The 21,197-nt window shown below is 38.4% G+C and overlaps 1 protein-coding gene and 1 pseudogene across 1 annotated transcript; one reads left to right on the top strand and one right to left on the bottom strand.

The window, feature by feature from the left end:
• Positions 1-1,976: 1,976 nt before the first annotated feature.
• On the bottom strand, positions 1,977-5,450 carry LOC121235597. Its single transcript, XM_041131934.1, has 7 exons — positions 5,372-5,450; positions 4,186-4,726; positions 3,730-3,992; positions 3,650-3,698; positions 3,421-3,468; positions 2,860-3,290; positions 1,977-2,717 (listed from the first exon to the last, which is right to left on the bottom strand). The coding sequence occupies exons 2-7, from the start codon at positions 4,679-4,681 to the stop codon at positions 2,106-2,108; spliced, it is 1,899 nt and encodes a 632-aa protein (XP_040987868.1). The 5' UTR covers positions 4,682-4,726; positions 5,372-5,450; the 3' UTR covers positions 1,977-2,105.
• Positions 5,451-17,834: 12,384 nt separating this feature from the next.
• On the top strand, positions 17,835-20,754 carry LOC121236170 (annotated as a pseudogene).
• Positions 20,755-21,197: the final 443 nt, after the last annotated feature.

Here is a 21,197-nt window from a genome sequence, read left to right on the forward strand (position 1 = left end):
GCGAGGTCTACTCTCTTTATTTGACTGTCAGTTAATCTAGTTCTATCTTTTCTATTGTTTGCATGATGATAGAGAAACTCGATTGGGGTCTTTTTCTACGAAGAGGGGATCGCCGGCCGGTGGGATATTGATGCATGCGATGACTTTGTATGAATTATATATATGTCAATACATGATATCTCGGGTTAAAAAATAAATCTCAAGAGAAGGCCGCATGCAGTTCGATCGCAATATGTAGTAAAGAAATCCTATATATACACAACTACTAATTATGTGGAATTAATATTGCATTTCCTTCTTGAACTACAATGATATTATATATACTTGACCATATCGATCGGATACCGACCTTATCAAAAACGTGCATCAAATGACAACCCTAATTTGTTCTAGTACGTAGTAGTACTCTTCGGGGAAACTCTGGAGGGCCGGGAGAGTGACTTAAAAGAGCATGATTTTATAATTACACACACACACAAACAATGCAAACATATATACTATATATGGGTGCGAGTGCGAGTACGTACTTGCGAATCTTTATTTATCTTTCTCGTCAATAAGAGATCAAGGAACTGCCATAACAGTAGATCGACGGTGAAGAAAACTATTCTCTTTTCCAAAACAAAGAAAATCTACGTACGTACGCTTGGGACTAAGATGTTAAAAAGGATGCATGGCAAGAAAATCAGTCTCAATTATTAACGAAAGACCGAGAAATTAGAATTTCCATAGTTACATAGATTAAGATCACATTCCTAATGGTAGTATTTGGTAAAATATATGATCATCCCAACCAGAATAGCTAGTAGTGATCTCAAAGAAACAGTAGTACTCTAGATGTTTGACTTCTCTCCTCTTTCCTAATTCGACGGAGAGATGAAAGCATACACAGATCAAAGCATGTCTAGGCGCTTTAGCCAGCTGGCCTAGAGAAAATGCTTCCAAGCCCTGCAAAGGTATGGAATCTCTGTACTTCAGTTCTCCACTCAATATTGCAGAGTTGGGCTTTTGCTTTCTCACAGCACCAAAGGCCAACAGCTGCAATAGATTTTGAGGCTATCTATATCGACGATGACCTTTACTTGGAGCCTTTCTCGAGTACGGATGCCTCTGAAGATCATGAGGAGAGTGATGACACTCTTGACGAGGATGTTTTTGAGGACGTGGAGAGCGAGGAACAATATTTACTCCGACAGCCCGAAGCGGATGCAAGATTCATCAGGATCTTCTTGATGAATTCGGTATTCACAATTAAATTAATTTCATATTTAATTTAGCAAATATAATATTTATTGTTATTCCGAGAGTATTTGATTTCGGTTTACAATTAATTTTATAAAATTCTTTGGGGAGCAATATATTATAATATATAACACGAGATAATTAAAGATCACTTGTGGCCTTATTTAAATTCTTGCGACCCATTTCATGGAATACTTGGAACAATTGGGGGAGGCCACTTTTTTCCGTCCGTTTTTCATGTGTTCGTCATCAGTACTTTTTGTCGAGTTGAACCACGAATTAAGGTTCTTGCTATAACTGCTCAAATTGCAGTTACTCCTGCGAGTTAATTTAACAACAGGCCGCTTCAATCTGACGGTTTAGATCTACGATATTGACGACCTTTTTTTCCTTCTTGCAGACATGATTACTTTAAAATAATTTCGATTGGCCGAGTATGACATTCTCCAGGGCTTTGTTTTGTTTTAGCTCTAGCTTGCACTATTAATTGTTGTCTGTTAAACATTTTATGAAGTACTGGACCAGCTAGCAAGGCATGCAGAAACAATCAACAATTAGCTCAATCACCAAATTCTAAAACCTCGTGAAGTGAATTTTACGATGTCTAAGCCATATATGCAATAGTACCCTCTTTGGCAAATGATGAACAAGAATGTTAGGTTTATACACTTGAGGTACGGCCATCTCCTTAAAACGAGGGCAACTGCTTAAAATATGCAACATAAGACAGCAGAATGTTTATCATTCATCCTTCCCAAAAAAGCAAACAATCATCGGTTGATCTGGATGGTATGCCGCGCCGATGATTAGTGGAACACATTATAAACACGATACTGCACACATCTGCAACAACTTTCAGTGAACTAGTTAATGACAATCTTCAGTTTACTATCGAAGATTCCTGGTCCATAAGTTGACATGACCATGTCAACAAGAAGAGGGAACTGCATCCATACGAAGAGGCTGACTGGAACACTAGCCAAAGAAATTATAGGAACAACAATCCATGATTGGTCACGTAGCATAATTAAAAGACCAGCAGAAAAGGCTACCATCATCGTTGCAATGGAGAAAAAGAGCGTGGAAAGACCTATTATCATCTTTGTTGGTAAAGACTTGAGAAAGTCACCTTCGGAATAACGTGACGTGAGAATTCCTAAAAACATCAAAACTGAAGTTGAGGAAGTGAAGAGGGACAAGGCATCAGATATTATAAAGAGCATAAACAGCCTTTTATGCAGAAACATTGGCAAGCCTGTGTTTTGGTCGTTACCACCTGGAACGGTAAAGGCTGCTGCAAACATAATGGTAATAATGAGAGCACCTACAACTGTAGAAGATGTCGAAGTGTCCTTTAGCCATTGCTCTCCCTCTTTCAACATGGCCTTGTGCTCTTTCGTAAACAATTCTCGGGGAGTCAAACCATCCGTGTTAGTGACTTCCCTGACCTTGGGTTGGAAAACTCTCTTCGTCTCCTGCATTTGTTAAATAAAATCTAATTAGAAAGAAAGGCAGCAAAAATTAATATAGTTAAAATTACAATATTACATGCAGCTATTTATAATCATGTAATAAAATCTAAAAGGCTACAAGCAAAAGTATAGATAGATAGAAGACCTCAAACCACTGGAGTTCTCTTTGCATTTGCAAAGCTGCACCTGGGATGCGATTAAGCATAGTACGGGATTCTCCTGACATTCCTGCCATATGTAAAATGCCATTGGTCTCCCTATCTTCATAACATGCCAGAGCCTTGTTCAAATCAAGCCCTATTAGAAGGCTACAGATCTTGGCTTGACGATGCAAGACACCAAGCATAAGTAAGTTTCTCTTCTGTCCATCAAAGGTCCACTCAAGATCTGGATCCGCCTTCAGCATCTCAGAAGCAACTTCAAAAATCCCATTCTCGACAGCTTTGATGATGGCATATTCAACGCAGCCATCTCGCCTTTCGTAGTAGTCTAAACAAGTTATTCTTGAGCACATTAGACTAAGAAGTTCTTGGGCTTGGACATGGGTCAACTTCATCTGATATAAATGCTTGATTCCTGCATGCGTTAATAATCGAAACAATATTGTAAATTTAACCCTGCATCCGAAACTTCAAATAAATAAACAACAGAGAAAGTCCTCTATAAATTTAATTCAGAGCTCGGTCGGATGGAAGAAATAATGTACCCAAGATGTTTAGGACATTTGAAACTAGAAGGCGCAATAGAGCTGGCACTGTAAATTAAGAACAAAATTTGATCGCTGATCATAATATAAAACTGTTACTAAAATAGAATTAATAAAGTAGGAATAAGTAAAGATATGGATACAATTATTCTACTAACCTGAAATATTGTAATAATGTCACTTTGTAAAAATAATTAGTACGTACTACGATTAGGCAAAGACATGATACCTGATATGAAAGTTTTTGCTTTCTGGCTTTCGGTTTCTACCTTATGAACGTTCAAATGAATTTCCTTGGAGTCACGATTCGGAGGAATATGTATACCTTTCAGCAAGAAAGGGCCAATTAAGAATCTTTAAGTAATTAATTAAGCGACAGAAAAGAGTACTTGTAGTGCATGGTAGTAACCGACAGTATTCGTAGATCCATCGTTTCCAAAACACGAGCCGATCGAGATTTCCACTGGGGAATAGATCAGGCATGGACGCCAATGCCAACAGCGGTGTGATCGCGTATTTGTCTCGAGCAAGGCCCAAAGGTGGGTGCCTTTTCATTAAATCCAAAGCAATATCTGTACGTACGTACGTTGTCATGTTATTAGCATATATATATATATATATATATATATATATATATATGTATATGTATATATATCATGTATGCGTCTTAATTAAAAACAATATTAATGAAATATAGATCAACGACCATTCAAGAATAGCTAAGTCAAGACCTGCATGCAGGAAGACTGGTTGTTACGTGCGTACCTAAAGTTCCGGTATAGATACAGTAAGTGAAAAAATTAGGACCGTTGTAGTCTTTCGCAGGCAAAAGATCGTCGAGCGGAGTGAGAGCATACAAATAGCGAGCCATTTCTAATTGGCCATAGTAAATAGCCTGAATAAGCGGCAAATTTCCAATGTGATTGGTGATGCTGATCAACTTCTTGTTCTTGTTAAGTATGCACTCCGTAAGCTCGTGGTTTCCACGCATCACTGTCTCTGTAATAGCTGTGTACCCGTAATAATCTTGCATTTCCAACTTTTCTTCCGGCAGTTTCTCCACCAATTTCTTCGCTACATGCACCTGTCCTGCAGCCGCAGCTACGTAAAGCGGCGTTTGGTATTTCCAGTTTATTTTTGCAGTCAATGCATCGGGTTCACGCTCCAGAAATTCTTGTACTGCGTTCCAATTCCCACGTCGCACTGCCAGGTACAAGTCCCCGTATTTCTTATAGCTCTCATTCTCGTTCTCCTCCGCCATGCGTTCCAAGTTTTTCTGATTCTCTGCGATACCAAGATTTTACGACTACAACATTTACAAAATATATCAAGTATTATACTGCAAGTAGTTTTTCTTAATTTGCTCTGAAAGTTGTGCTTGGAAGAGCTAGTGGTGTAGGAGAAGAACACTAAAATAAAAGAGTACTAGAAGAAGAAGAAGCGAAAAAAGAAGGAAGCTGCGGGGAGAAGAGAGGCAGAGACCAGAAAGGAGAGAGAAAAATCTGCGAAGCATTTTCCATATATTTTTTTTTTCCTTCAAAGATTAATTATAACCTACATGCGGCTATCAGTACAAAAACTAGTTTAGACGGAGCTTATATAGATATACAAAATTAGCAAGAACTCCTAACACCAGACAAAAAAGTAATATTAACTGAAATCAAATCCCATATCAAGAAGTCAACTGCAGTAAAGACGATAGATGTAAAGAAGCACGAGAAACCAAAGCATGCTAGCTGCAGCAATTAATCAACGGCAATTAATACAGGGACCCAGAATATATACAGATTCATGCGCGCATGCATCTACTCCATCGATCCCAACAACGTTTAGATCTTTTCAAAAAATCCCCTCACCACGTATGTGATCATTCCGTCAAACTTTGTACATGACGATCTACGTAATTAACGTAAGCAAAATATTTGATGCAAAATACGAAGGCATTGCTTACAGGTCTGGACACGGGCTCTACTTTGTAAATCTCACTTGGCAGAAGTCGCGCTTCACCGGCCGACGAACTTGAAGAGATGATTGCCCACCCCCACCTTATATATACGGATAACAACTTGACTTGGCTGTCAAAGTATTGAGATGAGCAACTTGCTTTTTTTTTTTTTCTTTTCCTTTTTTTATTAGAAAAAACATATTACTAAGGGCAACTTGCTTTTTTATAAGAAGTAAAACCTAAAGTTGACTTGATGACCAGTAGCATCACGTTCACACGACGATCGAGAAGAAAGTGACATTTAAATACTAATTAAATATAAAATATTTTTTAATTTATAATTTTCAATTTCTTTATTAATTATTATAATTATTTTTAAGATTCAATTTGTATTCACAACCCATCTCAACTTATCTCACTATTATTCATTACTATTAATTAACTTTAACTCTCTAATCTCACTACTATTCACAACCTATCTCACTACTATTCACAACTCATCTCAACTTATTTCAATTCATTTTCGAATCCAAACGACACCTAAAACTTTTAAATAAAATATAAATATAATTTTTTTAAAATTTAAAATAAAAATAATATTAAAAATAAGATTTTAATTTTATAATATTTTTATTCAATTTTTTTCTTATTTTTTTAAAATTTAATAATAATCTTAATTTAAATCATTTTATTATTATTTATAAATCATTTTACTCTTATTAACTGATATAATATTTAAGTTTTAATGATGGGTGAAGGGTGCATATTGAGTAAGCACAGTCCAAACTAGTGGTAGGTAGCCAACTAAACTAGTGGTACGTAGCCTAGCCAGTTGGCTACCTGAAGCCAAGCCCCCGTCCCAAGAACGTGGTGGTACATTTGAATAGAAAGAAGTGTTGAAAACAATTATGAATAGTAATAATAAAGTATTGAAATATTAATAATAAAATATTAAATAATAATAATTAATAATTAATAATAACAATAAGTAATAATAAAATATTTTGATAATGAATGAACTATTGTTAGCACTAAATAAAGGAATATCACATGACTGGTAGCTTATGCATGAGATGCATCTCTTTTGTAATTTTTAAGAGAATTGAAAATCTTATAGCATTGGTATTGGTTTTATCAAAAGGTTAGTCAAATGTAAAATTTGATAAATTTTATCAAAATAGAGCTACATTAGATTAGTCAAAGATATAAGTGTGAAATTTTGAACTACAGTAAATGGATAGATTTCTTCAAATCTATTTTTTATTCACTTTTAATCTCCAAAAGTCTTTTTTATTCACGTTTAATCTCTAACTGTCTTGTAATAATAATGTAAGAATCAAATTAAATTATTAATTAACATATGATTAATGTAATTATAAAATATGAAAAAAATAAAAATATTTTTATTAAAAAATAATATTATATTATTATTTTGATAAATTCAATAGCTAATTTAATATGGAGTCATGGCTAGGAAAGTTTTAGATTTATAAAAATTATGTATTTTTCATCAAATTTTAAAAATAACTTTGATGAAACCAATATCAATACTCTTAGAGAACCTTGCTCGTTTATTCCATTTTCTCTTCCCGTTTCCCGTTTGACATGGTGCCCCCACATTGCACTGCTTTTTACTTGTTTTCTTTTTTCCATCTCGCGTAAAACACATCCCCTCGAGCTTGGTCTCCTTCTCTCCAGCCCCACGGCCCATCAACTTCGCCTACCAACCCCATTGCCCATCGACATCGACCTCGCCCTCGCCCCCCAACCCCACTAGTTCGTCTCCCCTCCCTTCCATCTTCGAAGGAATCTCCAATCGGCACAACATTTAGTTTTTTTTTTCTTTTTTTTATTTTACCTCAGTTTCCCCTGCCCCTACCAACATTAAGGGAAAAAAAGGCATCCCCTGCTCCCCAAACCTCCAAAAGCACCATTTACAGATTAATAACAGGGGAAAAACCAACGACAAGTGCAGGCTATAACAACTAAAATTGCACGAGTTTAAACTTCTTTATACCAGAGCCAACAAACCAGAATACAAGAATCCACAGCAAAGAGTGGCCCTAAATTCAAAGACAAAGGGAGCAAAAAAGAGTCCTGAAGAGCAGCCCCGTAGAAAAACCAAAATAAAACAAAACAACATAAGACAAAACTGAGCAGCAAGAAAAGTTCCCACCAAACTACACATTAACCTTAACAACAATGATAGATGAAGCCCAAGATCAGATTTAGAAAAGCATTGAAACTACAGCACCAAAGACACACCCCAATGACATGTGCGATTCACCAAACCCACAGTGCAAAACAAGGAAAAGAAATGAACCTTTGAACAATAAGAGAGTAAAAAAAAAGAAAGAAAAAAGCAAAGTTTACAGCTTGGAGAGAAAGCAAGGCCAAAGAAAAATTCTTTTAACTCTCGATTACAGACAGATCTGAAAACCTTGTTGAACACACACAATAGAATATGAGTGGTTGTACCAGTCCTGTTTTAATCTTCTTCTTCTTCTTCTTCTTCTTCTTATTCTTCTTCTTCTTCTTCTTCTTCGGCTCTCTTCTTTTTTCTGGACAGTTCAGTGGGTTTGGAATTTGGAATCTTTTTGGACTTCGGAGATGGAGGGGAGGGGAGACGAACTCGTGAGGCTGGGGGCAAAGTCGATGTGGATGGGCAATGGGGCTGGGAGGCGAAGGCGATAGGCGATGTGTTTTACAGAAGGTGGGAAAAAAGAGAGTAAAAAGCAGTGCAACGTGGAGGGACCATATCAAACGGAAGAGAGAACGGAATCCAATCCTGCTATATGCAACCGAGGCGCGAAACCGTGGGAATCGGCTGTACCACGTCGTCATCGTCTTCCAAAGAAAAGTAGTACAAGTTTTCAAAACAAATCATAACGAGTAACTACACAGATGATCAGCCTCAAATTTTTTCAAATCGAAATAAAAAAGAAAGTAACACACGGGTCTCCAACTGAAGCTCATTTTCAAACTCAAAACCGGATTATAAAGCCTTATATCGCTTCCAAAGTTCTCAGATGTAACTGCCAAAAACACTAGCAAAAGTCCTCTTTCTCTATACTTCTCAGTAACATTCAATCCTTAATTGACATGCATCATCAACAACAGAAGAAAGAAACTTGCGCCTAGACCCCCTCCCCAAACATATATACACAATATATATGTATATGGAGAGAGAGAGAGAGAGATCTGATCTCCAGAAAAGTGAGAGTCTCCTGTCATTCCGACCAGAAGAAATCAAAATATTGCTCTAAATGAATCGGCCATAGCTTAGCTGCAACTTCCTTTCCATCATTTGATACGGTCTGGGCTCTACAACTTGAATATTTGTAGCAGGATATGGAACTCGATATCTTGAATTTATGGTGCCCCATTGCAACATCCTGCCAAATTGATATTTTCATCTCTGGCTGCAACTGTTCATCTGGAAAACTTCTCCACTTTTTGAGTTGATATTGATCGCCATGGATATCTGGATCGAGGTGCTCATATTCCAAATATGAAAATTGTCTGAATTGATGACTGTCTATTTTTGAAAGCAATAGCAAGAATCAAGACGCCAATTGTTGTCTCTGCACTTATAACTTCTTTCATCTGTGCAGGCAAGGCAAGAGTTTCTACTTGCATATGCGCCTCGGTAGTAGGTATTACCATTAGTGTACTCGTAATATATCATGAGCCTTTCATGCTGAATATCTTTCCAAGTAATCTGTGAGAGTTAGTAGAATAAATTTCAGCCCACTACATTAAAATCAGAATGACACCTCGCTTACTCTTCTTGTTTCCGCTTTAAAACTGGCAAAGCAAGAGCACATTCTTCCTAGACAAATCTACCAAATCAAGCCCATGGTCACCATAAAAACTTTCAATGGCAGTGAGACTTTAAGCTGCTAGAACAAACCATAAATCAAGCTGCCTGTGAAGTAAGTCCTCAATACAAATTGGAACGTCAGCTTGATAGCATTATTGTTGATATTTTCCAACCGTTCTTCTACATGCTTGGTTGTTTTGTTCACAGAACATATCCAGTTCAAACCTGCAATGACTTGACTTCCGAGTGGCCTACTAAACAGCTTCCTTCTTCTCTACGTTTCGAAGCTCTTCGTAAAACCCATCCTGGTTCTTGTTTGCAATTTGATCCCAGTCCGTCTTTCTTTGGAGCCTGAGGGTCCTTCTTTGCCTACCTCTCCCACCAAATTTCGCTTAACTTCATTTCTTCCCGTTTATCTTCTTCTTCCCCTCAGACCCAGTTAGGAAGCCACAGTTCACAAAGGTATAGCATACGCCCTCAAACCCGGTTCAAAAAAATAGGGTGTAAAACAAGCTCGCCAGTCTCCGAGGCGTGTCGTCCAGCTTCTAGGAGGAAGGCTTCCCTGTTAAAGCAAGCTGTCACTTCTGGCACCGCAAACCTGCTGCTCGGGGCCGCCTCTCTATCGAAGCATTATTCAGTTTCAATCCATCCAGGGCTACTGTTGGGAATAAGTGTAGCTAAGACTAACTCGAAGTATAGTAGCGGAACTAAACGAAAGAAATTGATGACAATCACACAGAAAGAACACCAAGAATTAAGTGGTTCAACTCAAAATGAGCCTACGTCCACTAGTGGGGTCGGTATCGAAGATTTCACTATCAACAGAGATGGAGTACAAATCAATACAACAAAACTTCACAAGGAAGTTATCTCTCAAACTCACTCTAGACTTCTCTCTCAAGAAAACACTAAAACAAGAGCAAAATGTATTCTGAAGAAGATGGAAAAGAAATGGGCGCCGTTTGATATTTATAAGAAAAGTGAGAATTCACTTTTGTGAACATTGGCTCGAGCGAACGTCGAGCGAGTGTCGAGCGAACGTAGATATTCTGCACTTCGCTCAAGCCAACAGTTGTGCGAGAGTCGAGCGAAGCTCTCTGCCTGAACTCGCTCGAGCTGGGTGTCGAGCGAGGGTCGAGCGAAGCTCTCTGACTTGGATATTGCTCGAGCTGAATGTCGAGCGATACTTGAGCGAAGCTCTCTGTCTGAATTCGCTCGAGCTGAATGTCGAGCGAATGTCGAGCGAAGCTCTCTGTCTGAATTCGCTCGAGCTGAGTGTCGAGCGAATGTCAAGCGAATGTCGAGCGAAGCTCTCTGTCTGACTTCGCTCGAGCTGAATGAACCTCCGCTCGAGCGAACCTACGATACATGCACTGTTCAATCTGAATTCAAGCCACCTCATAACAAATCTCCACCTTGGCTTGAACTCTGCCAAAACACAAAAAACCTCCGACCACAAAACCAATCCCCACCACCAAATCCCTTACGGGAATAACAAAATGCGAACACTAATTAAGTCCAAACAAAGTTTGAACTTGTATACTGCAACTGGCTTAGTCATCATATCTACTGGATTCTCTGTAGTAGCAATCTTCAAAATCTGTATAGCACTCTCTATAACAATCTCTCTGAGAAAATGGTACCTGACATCAATGTGCTTCGTTCTTTCATGATACATTTGATTTTTGGTCAAATGTATTGCACTCTGACTGTCACAGAATACTGAGATCCTATCTTGTTGTAAACCTAAATCATTGACCAAGCCTTTCAACCAAATGGCCTCCTTAACAGCCTCTGCTGCTGCCATGTACTCTGCCTCGGTAGTTGATAAAGCAACAGTGGATTGCAGTGTTGCTTTCCAACTGATAGCTGACCCACACAGAGTGAAAACATAACCTGTCAATGATCTTCTTTTATCTAAGTCTCCAGCATAATCTGAATCAACAAAAACAGTAACTTTGGAACTGAGATCGACATCTCTATCAAATATTAACCCAAAGTTCAGGGTTCCCCTCAAATACCTGAGTATCCATTTCACAGCCTGCCAATGACTCTTATCTGGGTTAGCCATATACCTGCTAACTACACTCACGGCCTGTGAAATGTTTGGACGGGTGCAAACCATTGCATACATGATGCTGCCAACTGCACTTGAATAAGGAACACTAGCCATGAACTGTTCCTCTTCATCTGTCTGGGGAGATAGGCAAGCTGAAAGCTTAAAGTGCGTAGCAAGTGGTGTACTTACTGGTTTGGAATCAAACATCCCAAATCTCTGAAGCACTTTCTCAATGTACTTTCCCTGGGACAAGTACAACTTTCCAGCTTTCCTATCTCTGAAGATTTCCATTCCCAAAATCTTCTTCGCAGCACCTAAGTCTTTCATTTCAAACTCATTTTTGAGTTGGGTCTTTAACAAACCTATGTCAGATATGTTTCTAGCAGCAATAAGCATATCATCAACATATAATAGCAAATAAATGAAAGACTTATCAAATAATTCCTTATGATAAACACAACTATCATAGTTACTTCTCAAATAACCATGATCAATCATAAAGGAATCAAACCGCTTATACCATTGCCTTGGCGATTGCTTCAAACCATATAAAGATTTCTTCAATCTGCACACATGATCTTCCTTATTTTCAACAATGAATCCCTCTGGCTGATGCATGTAAATGGTCTCTTCAAGTTCACCATGTAGGAACTCTGTTTTAACATCAAGTTGTTGTAGCTCTAAGTCATACAATGCTACTAAAGCTAGTAGTAATCTGATCAAACTGTGTTTCACCACTGGAGAGAAGACTTCAGTGAAGTCGATGCCTTCTCTCTGACTGAAGCCCTTAGCAACTAAGCGTGCTTTGTATCTTGCATCTGTATCACCCTGGATTCCCTCTTTTCTTTTGAAAACCCATTTGCAGCCAACAGTCTTCACCTTCTTTGGCAACAGAACCAAATCTCATGTTTGGTTTTTGTGAAGAGACTCAATCTCTTCAGTCATAGCTGCGCACCACTATGCTGATTCTACGCTCTTGACAGCTTCTGAATAACTGGAAGGTTCCTGACCAACAATATTCTCTGCCATAGTAAGAGCATACATCACCATATTTGCATGAGCATACCTCTGAGGTGGTCTAATCTGCCTCCTCTGTCTACCAGTCGCTATACTGTAGTCTTGCTCACCTTGTGCGCCGCTACTCGAATCAGAATCATGCTCATGTACAATGGCATGATCTTGGGCGCCACTGGGCAGCCCTTGTGATGCTTCCACCTGAAACTCCACCTGCTTTGTAACATCCTGTTCTTGTCCTGTAGACTCAGAATTCTCCTTCCTCGGACTAAGCATGGATTTTTCATCAAAAGTGACATCCCTACTGATCACAAACTTGGGTGATTTAGGATCAGTACACCACAACCTGAATCCCTTCACCCCACTGGCATACCCAATGAATATGCCCTTCTTTGCCCTTGGCTCAAGTTTTCCATCATTAACATAGAAATATGCAGGACAACCAAAAACTTTTAAATTTGAATAATCAGCAGGAGTATCAGACCATACCTCATTCGGAGTCTTCAAACCAATCGCTGTGGCTGGAGAGCGATTGACCAAATAACAGGCCGTATTGATTGCTTCAGCCCAAAAATCCTTAGCCTAACCTGCATTAGAAAGCATGCTGCGAGCTCTCTCCAAAAGGGTCATGTTCATCCATTTAGCTACCCCATTTTGCTGTGGAGTATGTCTACGATGTCTGGCAATACCCTCATTTCTGCAGAATTCATCAAACTCACCTCTGCAGAACTCCATACCATTGTCAGTGCGAAGTCGCTTGATTTTCTTGCCCGTCTGATTTTCAATCAAAGCTTTCCACTGTTTGAAGTTGACAAATACATCACTTTTCTGCTTCAAAAAGTAGACCCAAACCTTCCGTGAGAAATCATCAATGAACGTAAGCAAATATTAAGCTCCACCTTTTGACGGGACGGAAGATGGGCCCCAAAGATCAGAATGAATATAGTCCACAGAACTTTTGGTTCTGTGAACCCCTGTAGAGAACTGAACCCTGCACTGTTTACCAAACACACAGTGTTCACAGAAATCCAGTTTCCCTATCTTCTGATTACATAGCAAACCCTGCTTACTCAAAATTGACATTCCCTTTTCACTCATATGACCCAAACGCATATGCCACAAATGAGTGACATCTGAATCTGGATCATTTGAAACTGACACTGCAGCTACACCTGTCACTGTAGAGCCCTGAAGGAAATAAAGACCATTTGTCTTATCTCCTTTCATCACAACCACAGAGCCCTTACTGACTCTGATAGCTCCACCTTCACTAGTGTACTTGTAGTCCAGAGAATCAAGAGTACCCAAAGAAATAAAATTCTTTTTCAACTCTGGAATGTGTCGAACATTAGACAATGTCCGGACAATTCCATCAAACATCTTAATTCTGACTGAACCAATTTCAGCAATTTTGCAACCCATATCATTCCCTAACAAAACAGAACCTCAGTTGACCGATTCATAGTTAGTGAACCAGTCCCTCTTGGGACACATATGGAAAGTGCAAGCTGAGTCCATGACCCACTTGTCACTAAAGCGCCTATTGGAGTCGCTTATTGCTAGAACTAGATCTAGGTCATTAGACCTATCATCAGCAACACTAACGGCATTAGATGAACTAGTGTCGTCCTCTCTGTTTTTCAATTTTGGACACTCGTTCTTGTAGTGACCAAACTTATGGCAGTAATGACATTTGACGTTTTTCTTACTAACCGTTGTTTGTGAACTGCCCCTGGATTTTCCCTTATTCTTCTCTGAACCCCTGTCATTCGATCTACCCCTGCTTGAGGACCCCTTAACAAACAAGCCACTAGCTTGTTCATTAGTGTTCTTCACACTCAATTTATTCCTCAACTCCTTAGAATTCAAAGCAGACTTTACATCTACCAAGGAAATTGATTTCTACCATACAAAATGGAATTCACAAAGTTCTCAAAAGATGTGAGTAATGAACATAAAATAATTAACGCTTGATCTTCTTCTTCAAACTTAATATCTATGTTCCTCAGATCCATAATGATTTTATTAAATTCATCTAGGTGTTCAGAAATAAGAGTACCTTCCTTCATTTTGAGAGTGTATAACCGTTGTTTCAAATACAACCGGTTAGTAAGAGATCTCTTCATGTACAGATTCTCAAGTGCCGACCAGAGACCAGTTGCAGTCTCCTCGTCAGCAACCTCTCTTAAAACTCCATCAGATAGTGACAAAAGAATAGTACTGTGTACCTTTTCTTCTTCTTCTTTCGAAGGAGCCGGAGAATCTTTAGATACCGACACTTCTAATACTTTTGACAAGCCCTGTTGTCGCAGTAAAGCCTTCATCTTGATGCGCCATAGACTGAAACTGTTCTGACCGTCAAATTTCTCCACTTCGAACTTAGCCATAGCCATCCCTCCAGATCCTGAGCCAAGCTCTGATACTAGTTTGTTGGGAATAAGTGTAGCTAAGACTAACTCGAAGTATAGTAGCGGAACTAAACGAAAGAAATTGATGACAATCACACAGAAAGAACACCAAGAATTAAGTGGTTCGACTCAAAATGAGCCTACGTCCACTGGTGGGGTCGGTATCGAAGATTTCACTATCAACAGAGATGGAGTACAAATCAATACAACAAAACTTTACAAGGAAGTTATCTCTCAAACTCACTCTAGACTTCTCTCTCAAGAAAACACTAAAACAAGAGCAAAATGTATTCTGAAGAAGATGGAAAATAAATGGGCGCCGTTTGATATTTATAAGAAAAGTGAGAATTCACTTTTGTGAACATTGGCTCGAGCGAACGTCGAGCGAGTGTCGAGCGAACGTAGATATTCTGCACTTCGCTCAAGCCAACAGTTGTGCGAGAGTCGAGCGAAGCTCTCTGCCTGAACTCGCTCGAGCTGGGTGTCGAGCGAGGGTCGAGCGAAGCTCTCTGACTTGGATATTGCTCGAGCTGAATGTCGAGCAATACTTGAGAGAAGCTCTCTGTCTGACTTCGCTCGAACTGAGTGTCGAGCGAATGTCGAGCGAAGCTCTCTGTCTGACTTCGCTCGAGCTGAGTGAACCTCCGCTCGAGCGAACCTACGACACATGCACTGTTCAATCTGAATTCAAGCCACCTCATAACAACTACGATGGCGGTGTCAATTTCTAGCTGCTTTCAGCGTCCATTGCCAATTTATTATCGCCTGGCGCTTTGCAAGAAATCTTCCAAGAGGCAATGTTTAGTTGCTAAACCCTACCATGTTGCTGAGCCTCTCGGTATAAAACCCCACCAGTTCGGATTCATGTCCCAACCTGCCCGATCCAATTGAAACTCAGAGGATCTTGCGAAGATGGAGATGGAGAATATCAGAGGAGAAGAAACGGCGAAGTGGAGGGGAGAAGGAGAAGGAGAAGGGAAAAAGCGTCGTGGGAGATCACGAGGGAAATGGGCGAAGGGTCTTCGTGGGGGATGCATATCCCGAATGAAACGAACCGTTTCATTAAGCCACTTAGGACACGGTTCCGCTGCGATTCCCTCCGTCGGTTGCCTTCAGCATTTTTCTTTACTAAATTAAGAGCATGCAACTTGCAACTTGCTTATTATTATCCATTAATATATACATATCTTTTTATAGACGACTTGACTTCTTGGAAAGAATAGTCGATGTTGACAAATAATTGCATTCTCGGAATCGAGAAATAATTAATATTTTTCCGCAAACTACTAATGGATCATTTGGTACTGTATTATATGCATGCTGTCTCTATCATTCCAGAAATCTGATCAAATGTTATAAGAAGTTAAGAACTCTAGATCCAAGGGAATTAATATGATTGGTGAATTCATATTTATAAGTTACTAAAAACATGATAGGATTCTCAAAAATAAATTAAACATGAAATTTTCACATGCATTTAGTTTATTCCTAGGCACCGTAGCTAGGAGCTACAAGCTGAATTTGTTATTAGGACAATATTAGAACCACAGCTGGAGCTGTTTATGTTTATTTTTTTGGTTTTTTTATATAAATTTTTTTAATTTTTAAAATTTTTAATATTTTTAAAAATTAAAAAAATTTATAACTTCATTAAAAAATACTTCCTTAATCACAAAATAAAAAAAATTAAAAAAAATATTAGTCTTCCCACTAGAGCTAATAAAAAAATATTAATCATCAAAAAATACATTAGAAGATGTTGTATTTTTTTTAAAACAAATATGTAAAAGTGTTAAAAAAATCTATGTTAAAAAAAAAAAAAAAAAAAGATAAAAGAGCCAGCAGAAGACCCAGTGGTGGCTCAAGTATTTTTCTTGTTATTATTTCTAAATTACTATCTTTATATATAATTTATAATTTTAAAGTGCATAAGATTGATTGGATTGACGTAGATTTTCAGGCAGCGAGATTATCACGCACCTCGCTGCCTGAAAATCTACATTAATTATTTCCATAAATACTTACCTTCGTTTTCACAAGAGTTTCTTAATTTTGCCGGTTGGGAGAGTAGAAAATATACCAATTATAAGTAATAAGCAAGCTGGGCGGAACAAGTGACATATATGCAGGTAGCATCCGATATAATAAGCTGTCACTCATTTCCACGTTCTGCCATATTTTTTCTCACGAATCTATTTATTCAAGTATTTGCTGAAAAACATTCAAAAAAAAAAGTATTTGCTGAAAAATTTAAGTCATAAACCTAGTATTGACCCGATAAACACGGGCCTTTACAACAGGTTTTTTTTTGGTCCAACCTCGTTCCGTTGACTGAGTGGTCGGGTGAAAAACCGAGACGTTTTTTTTTTTCTTTTTTTGTTAAGATTTTCTCCATCTGTTGATCGATCATGACGTTCTTGAAAGTTGACGCACGGTTTGCTTATATCTTTCAAGTCCGACCGGACCAACCTTCTCATAGTTGGGCCTTGAAACTTTGGGTCTATGATCCTTTGGATTTGAATTCTCATTGCTTTGGTCTTCTAGTCCATCAGTAACCAAATCCTGAGCCCGTACGTGTATAGTAATATGGAGTCTTTCAACGCTTATCACATTAGTTTATGTTTAGATATAGAAAATATTTTATTTTATCTTATTTTATTATTTATAATTTTTATAGATTTTTATATAAAATATAATAAATAATTTAATTTTTTTAAATTTAATAATAATAATAATATTAAAAAATAAAATTTTATTTAACTTCTGTCTTAATTGATCGCTCAATTTCCAAACATTACCTTAAAAGGAGTTTTTGGTTTTGTTGAAAGGCTGTCGGAAGAATCTGAGACATTTTCTGGCTTGTGAGTAGGCCTATCGTCTACTGCCCCAGGAGCGAGTTGGTCTTAACCCCTGGCCCTCTTTGTCTCTCCGAAAATATCAGCCACCCGTAAGGATATTCCAGTCAAGTAACACATACCAACGTGAAAACCCCGGGTTTCCACTTCCAGTCTTCGGGTTCAAAACCCCATCCCAACAATCAAAAGAGCTCCAACAGCGCCAACAACACCCCCCCCCCCCCCCCCCCCCCCCCCCCCCCCCCCCCCCCCCTCTCTTCTCTTCTCTCCCTCTAATTTTTCGCCACCCATTCTTCCTCCCTCCCGTGATTAATTGTCGGCGGTCATGTTCGCCAGTAAGGTTTTTTCACGCGTGCCAAGCCGCTTCGTCCCGCGGAGCTCCTTGCTTCTGCTCTCTGTTCCCCAAAAGCAGCAGTCGGCTATCCTCTCCAACCAGTTCCGCTCCCTTCTTCGTGAATCCCCGAGTGTGGTACGCATTAGAAACGCCCCTTTTTTGTTTTTTATGGCGGTTGATTGCAAGCAGGGTTTTACTAGGGTTTTAGAGATCTGTAAATGAAGCCAATGTAATGCTCTTTTGGATTCAACTTTGGTTTCCCAAATTCACTAAACGTAGTTTTATTTTATCTTACTTTTCATACGTCAATCAGAAATTGGAGTTTTATAAGAGCAAATATTTGGGATGGTGTAGACTTTAAAAGGTATACATGTTTTTGATGATTGGATTTTTGGGTTTTCTTTTGTCATTTAATAGTTCAAAGTTTCCTTTCTGAATTATTTATCAAGTATTTCTGTTCTAGCATAATTGGCTTAGTGTCGGATATGAAAGTGATCGTCTTTTTTTTTTTTTTTTTGTGTCTTAGCATTGTGTAGTAGTTTATTCTGATTTGTTGATTTGAATCAATACATTTTATAAACCCATATTTACCTCGAAATTGTGTGCAGTAATTTAATGTAATACGATATTGGGATCATAGTAATTTCATAATTATATCTGCTTTGTGTTTTTTTAATGTTTATTTGCGTATTGTAGTTTTTGCAATGTGAATGGTATTCTCAGTGTTTTGCGCACTTGCTTTTTACTTACAGTTGATCTCAATTCAGGTGTCTTTCTTACATAATTCAGCACCGCAACTCTCCATCTTCAAAAGATTTGGAGAGTCTTCATCCTCCACCTCTGAGCCTACCGACAAGGAACAGGTGAGTACTGTACAGAATACTGGTGCTTCTAGGAATGCAGATGCCACATATACAAGTGGAGATGCTAAACATTCCAATCAAGCCGAAGATTCAGGTTATACACACAGCAGAGCCGCTGATCAGACAAAAGAATCAGGTCCCATTTTGGATTTCCACTCTACCATAGTCGAGTCTGTCAAAAGGAGAAAAGGTATTAAACGAACTGTGTTTTCTGACTCAGATTCTGAGAACGAGGAGGAGCTGTCAATGGATGATTTGTTTAAACTAGTGGCAGAGAAGGAAGAAATTTTGAAGTTGAAGAATAAAGAGATTGAGACAATGCTAGATAAAGTTCTTCGGACGTATGCAGAAATGGAGAATGTCATGGGCAGGACAAGGCGGGAAGCAGAAAACTCTAAAAAATTTGCCATACAGGTCTTTTATTTGTTGCTCATTTTTCTTCTCTGCATATTTCTGATGGACTTTCACTTTAAGTTCAAAATTCATTATTTCATATCTTTGATAATCTTATCACTGACGGACTTGGGAAAATGTGCAGAGTTTTGCAAAGAATTTACTGGACGTCGCAGACAACTTGGAAAGCTTCTTTGGAAGTCACTTTTGCAAAACTCGATACATCTACAGATTCTGCTGGAGCTCTGCCACTATTAAAAACACCTTCTTGAAGGAGTTGAAATGACCGAGAAATAACTTTTGGAGGTAAAATTTCTCTAGATGTTGCCAGCTGTCACTAGACTCACTACTAAACCTTACAGCTCTCTGATTATAGGAGAATTTGTAAGGTTCATACTAATTTCAATGTTATGTTTAAAGTGCTTTATTACAGAAACTATAAAATAAAATCAAGATTGTCCTTTTTTATTTTTCTAATGTTATAACTTTTCTACATAAATATGCTTTGCAGCAACAATTAGAAAGTTTAACCCAATTATATGTCATATTTTTGTTTAATATTTTTTGTATTTGTTTTTGTGTAAAACATATTTTTCTTCACCTAACGTTTTTCATCTGGTTGTGCTTGGAATATTCATGTTTTTGTGTTATAGCAAAGGTATGTTAGATGTTAAATCGAATCTCTTAAGGCTTATTCATGCTTTTGCTTTCAGGTATTTAAAAAATATGGAGTAGAAAAATTTGATCCTACAAATGAACCATTCGATCCACGTAGGCACAATGCGGTTTTCCAACTACCAGATGATTCCAAGCGTCCAGGCACCGTTGCTGTAGTTCTTAAGGTATCGATGTTATTAAGCCAATTGGTCTTTCTTGTATTCTTTTCGAAATGTGGCATTATGATACAAATTATTAAAATATTGGATGGAATATACATTCTCGGGGCTTAAATTCTTCAAGGGAGCACCCGGACATTTTATATTTAGATTCTTTTACCCTTGGTTTGATGTATATGAAATTCAGACACTTCTATCAGGAGTTGGGCTGCGGACTAAAATGGTGTTCTTGCACTTGTAAAACTGGCAATGATCTTAGTACTTGATTGATCTATTTTTATTACGTTTCCTTTTTGCCATTCTTCAAATGCTGATAAAGGATATTAAATTGGTTAATTAATAGCTTTTTGGTGTTTCTATTCCAGTCAGGATATTTGCTTTATGATCGAGTTATTCGGCGGGCTGAAGTTGGTGTAACTCCAGCAGTGGATTGTGGAGAAATGAGTCAATGGAGTTTTTACTGATTACCATCTAATCGTTTTGCGCAGGTTTTAGAGAAACATCAAGTGATATTTTCTTGTTTGACCAGCTTTAGAAACTATCTTCAGGTCAACACATGGGACCATTGCTTGTTTTCCTTCTCAATCCGTGTCCGGCTACAATAGAATGGCTCAGGGCTTTAGTGACCGACCATTTAGAGCTTGATATAGATGAGCACAGCCAAATGTTTTTAGCTTTAGGGCACGGCTTCAATTGGAGTAGCTGTTTGTGCTTTTCAGTTCTCTATTAGCCTCGCGTGTGCATGAATATTGAATAATGGAGTGTTACTTCCCATGCGATTACTAAATTTGAAGATTATTTAAAGAATGGTACTGCTTAACTGAAAGCGAAGGAAGAAACAACTTTCTCTAATTCAAACCCGGGTCAAATCATTAGCCTGTATAACAGAATATCAGCTCAAACACTATGTCGTACAACACGGCCAAAACCCTTGAAAGCGGTAATTACAACACGTTACAGCTCAAATCAAAACAAGACCCACAACTTTTAAAGAGAGAACCCCCTCCCAAACACAATAATTATATGGACACTATATATACTTTTAGAAGTGTGTGACGGAACATCCATCACGACGGCTTGTCAGTGGAGCCAGCGAATGCGGTATCGTCGAGGGTGATAGGAGAGAGAGGGATCCAGCTCTTCTTCCACATCCTCACTGGGCCGCTGAACACTGCAGCAGATGGACCGTACCAGGACGATGCCCGGCCCAGCAACGATCCGACTCCCTCTATATCTGGAGCCCTGAG

The sequence above is a fragment of the Juglans microcarpa x Juglans regia genome, chromosome 6D (genome assembly GCF_004785595.1).
Source record: "Juglans microcarpa x Juglans regia isolate MS1-56 chromosome 6D, Jm3101_v1.0, whole genome shotgun sequence".
In the NCBI taxonomy this organism is placed as follows: domain Eukaryota; kingdom Viridiplantae; phylum Streptophyta; class Magnoliopsida; order Fagales; family Juglandaceae; genus Juglans; species Juglans microcarpa x Juglans regia.

What these genes read in the sequence shown, in the direction of transcription:
- LOC121235597 (XM_041131934.1), bottom strand. Translation starts at nt 4,681, where the DNA reads ATGGCGGAGGAGAACGAGAATGAGAGCTATAAGAAATACGGGGACTTG. An exon ending in AAAGGTATACATATTCCTCC is followed by an intron (nt 3,699 to 3,729) that starts GAATCGTGACTC and finishes ATTCATTTGAAC; the next exon opens with GTTCATAAGGTAGAAACCGA. An exon ending in AGCAAAAACTTTCATATCAG is followed by an intron (nt 3,469 to 3,649) that starts GTATCATGTCTT and finishes CTTAATTTACAG; the next exon opens with TGCCAGCTCTATTGCGCCTT.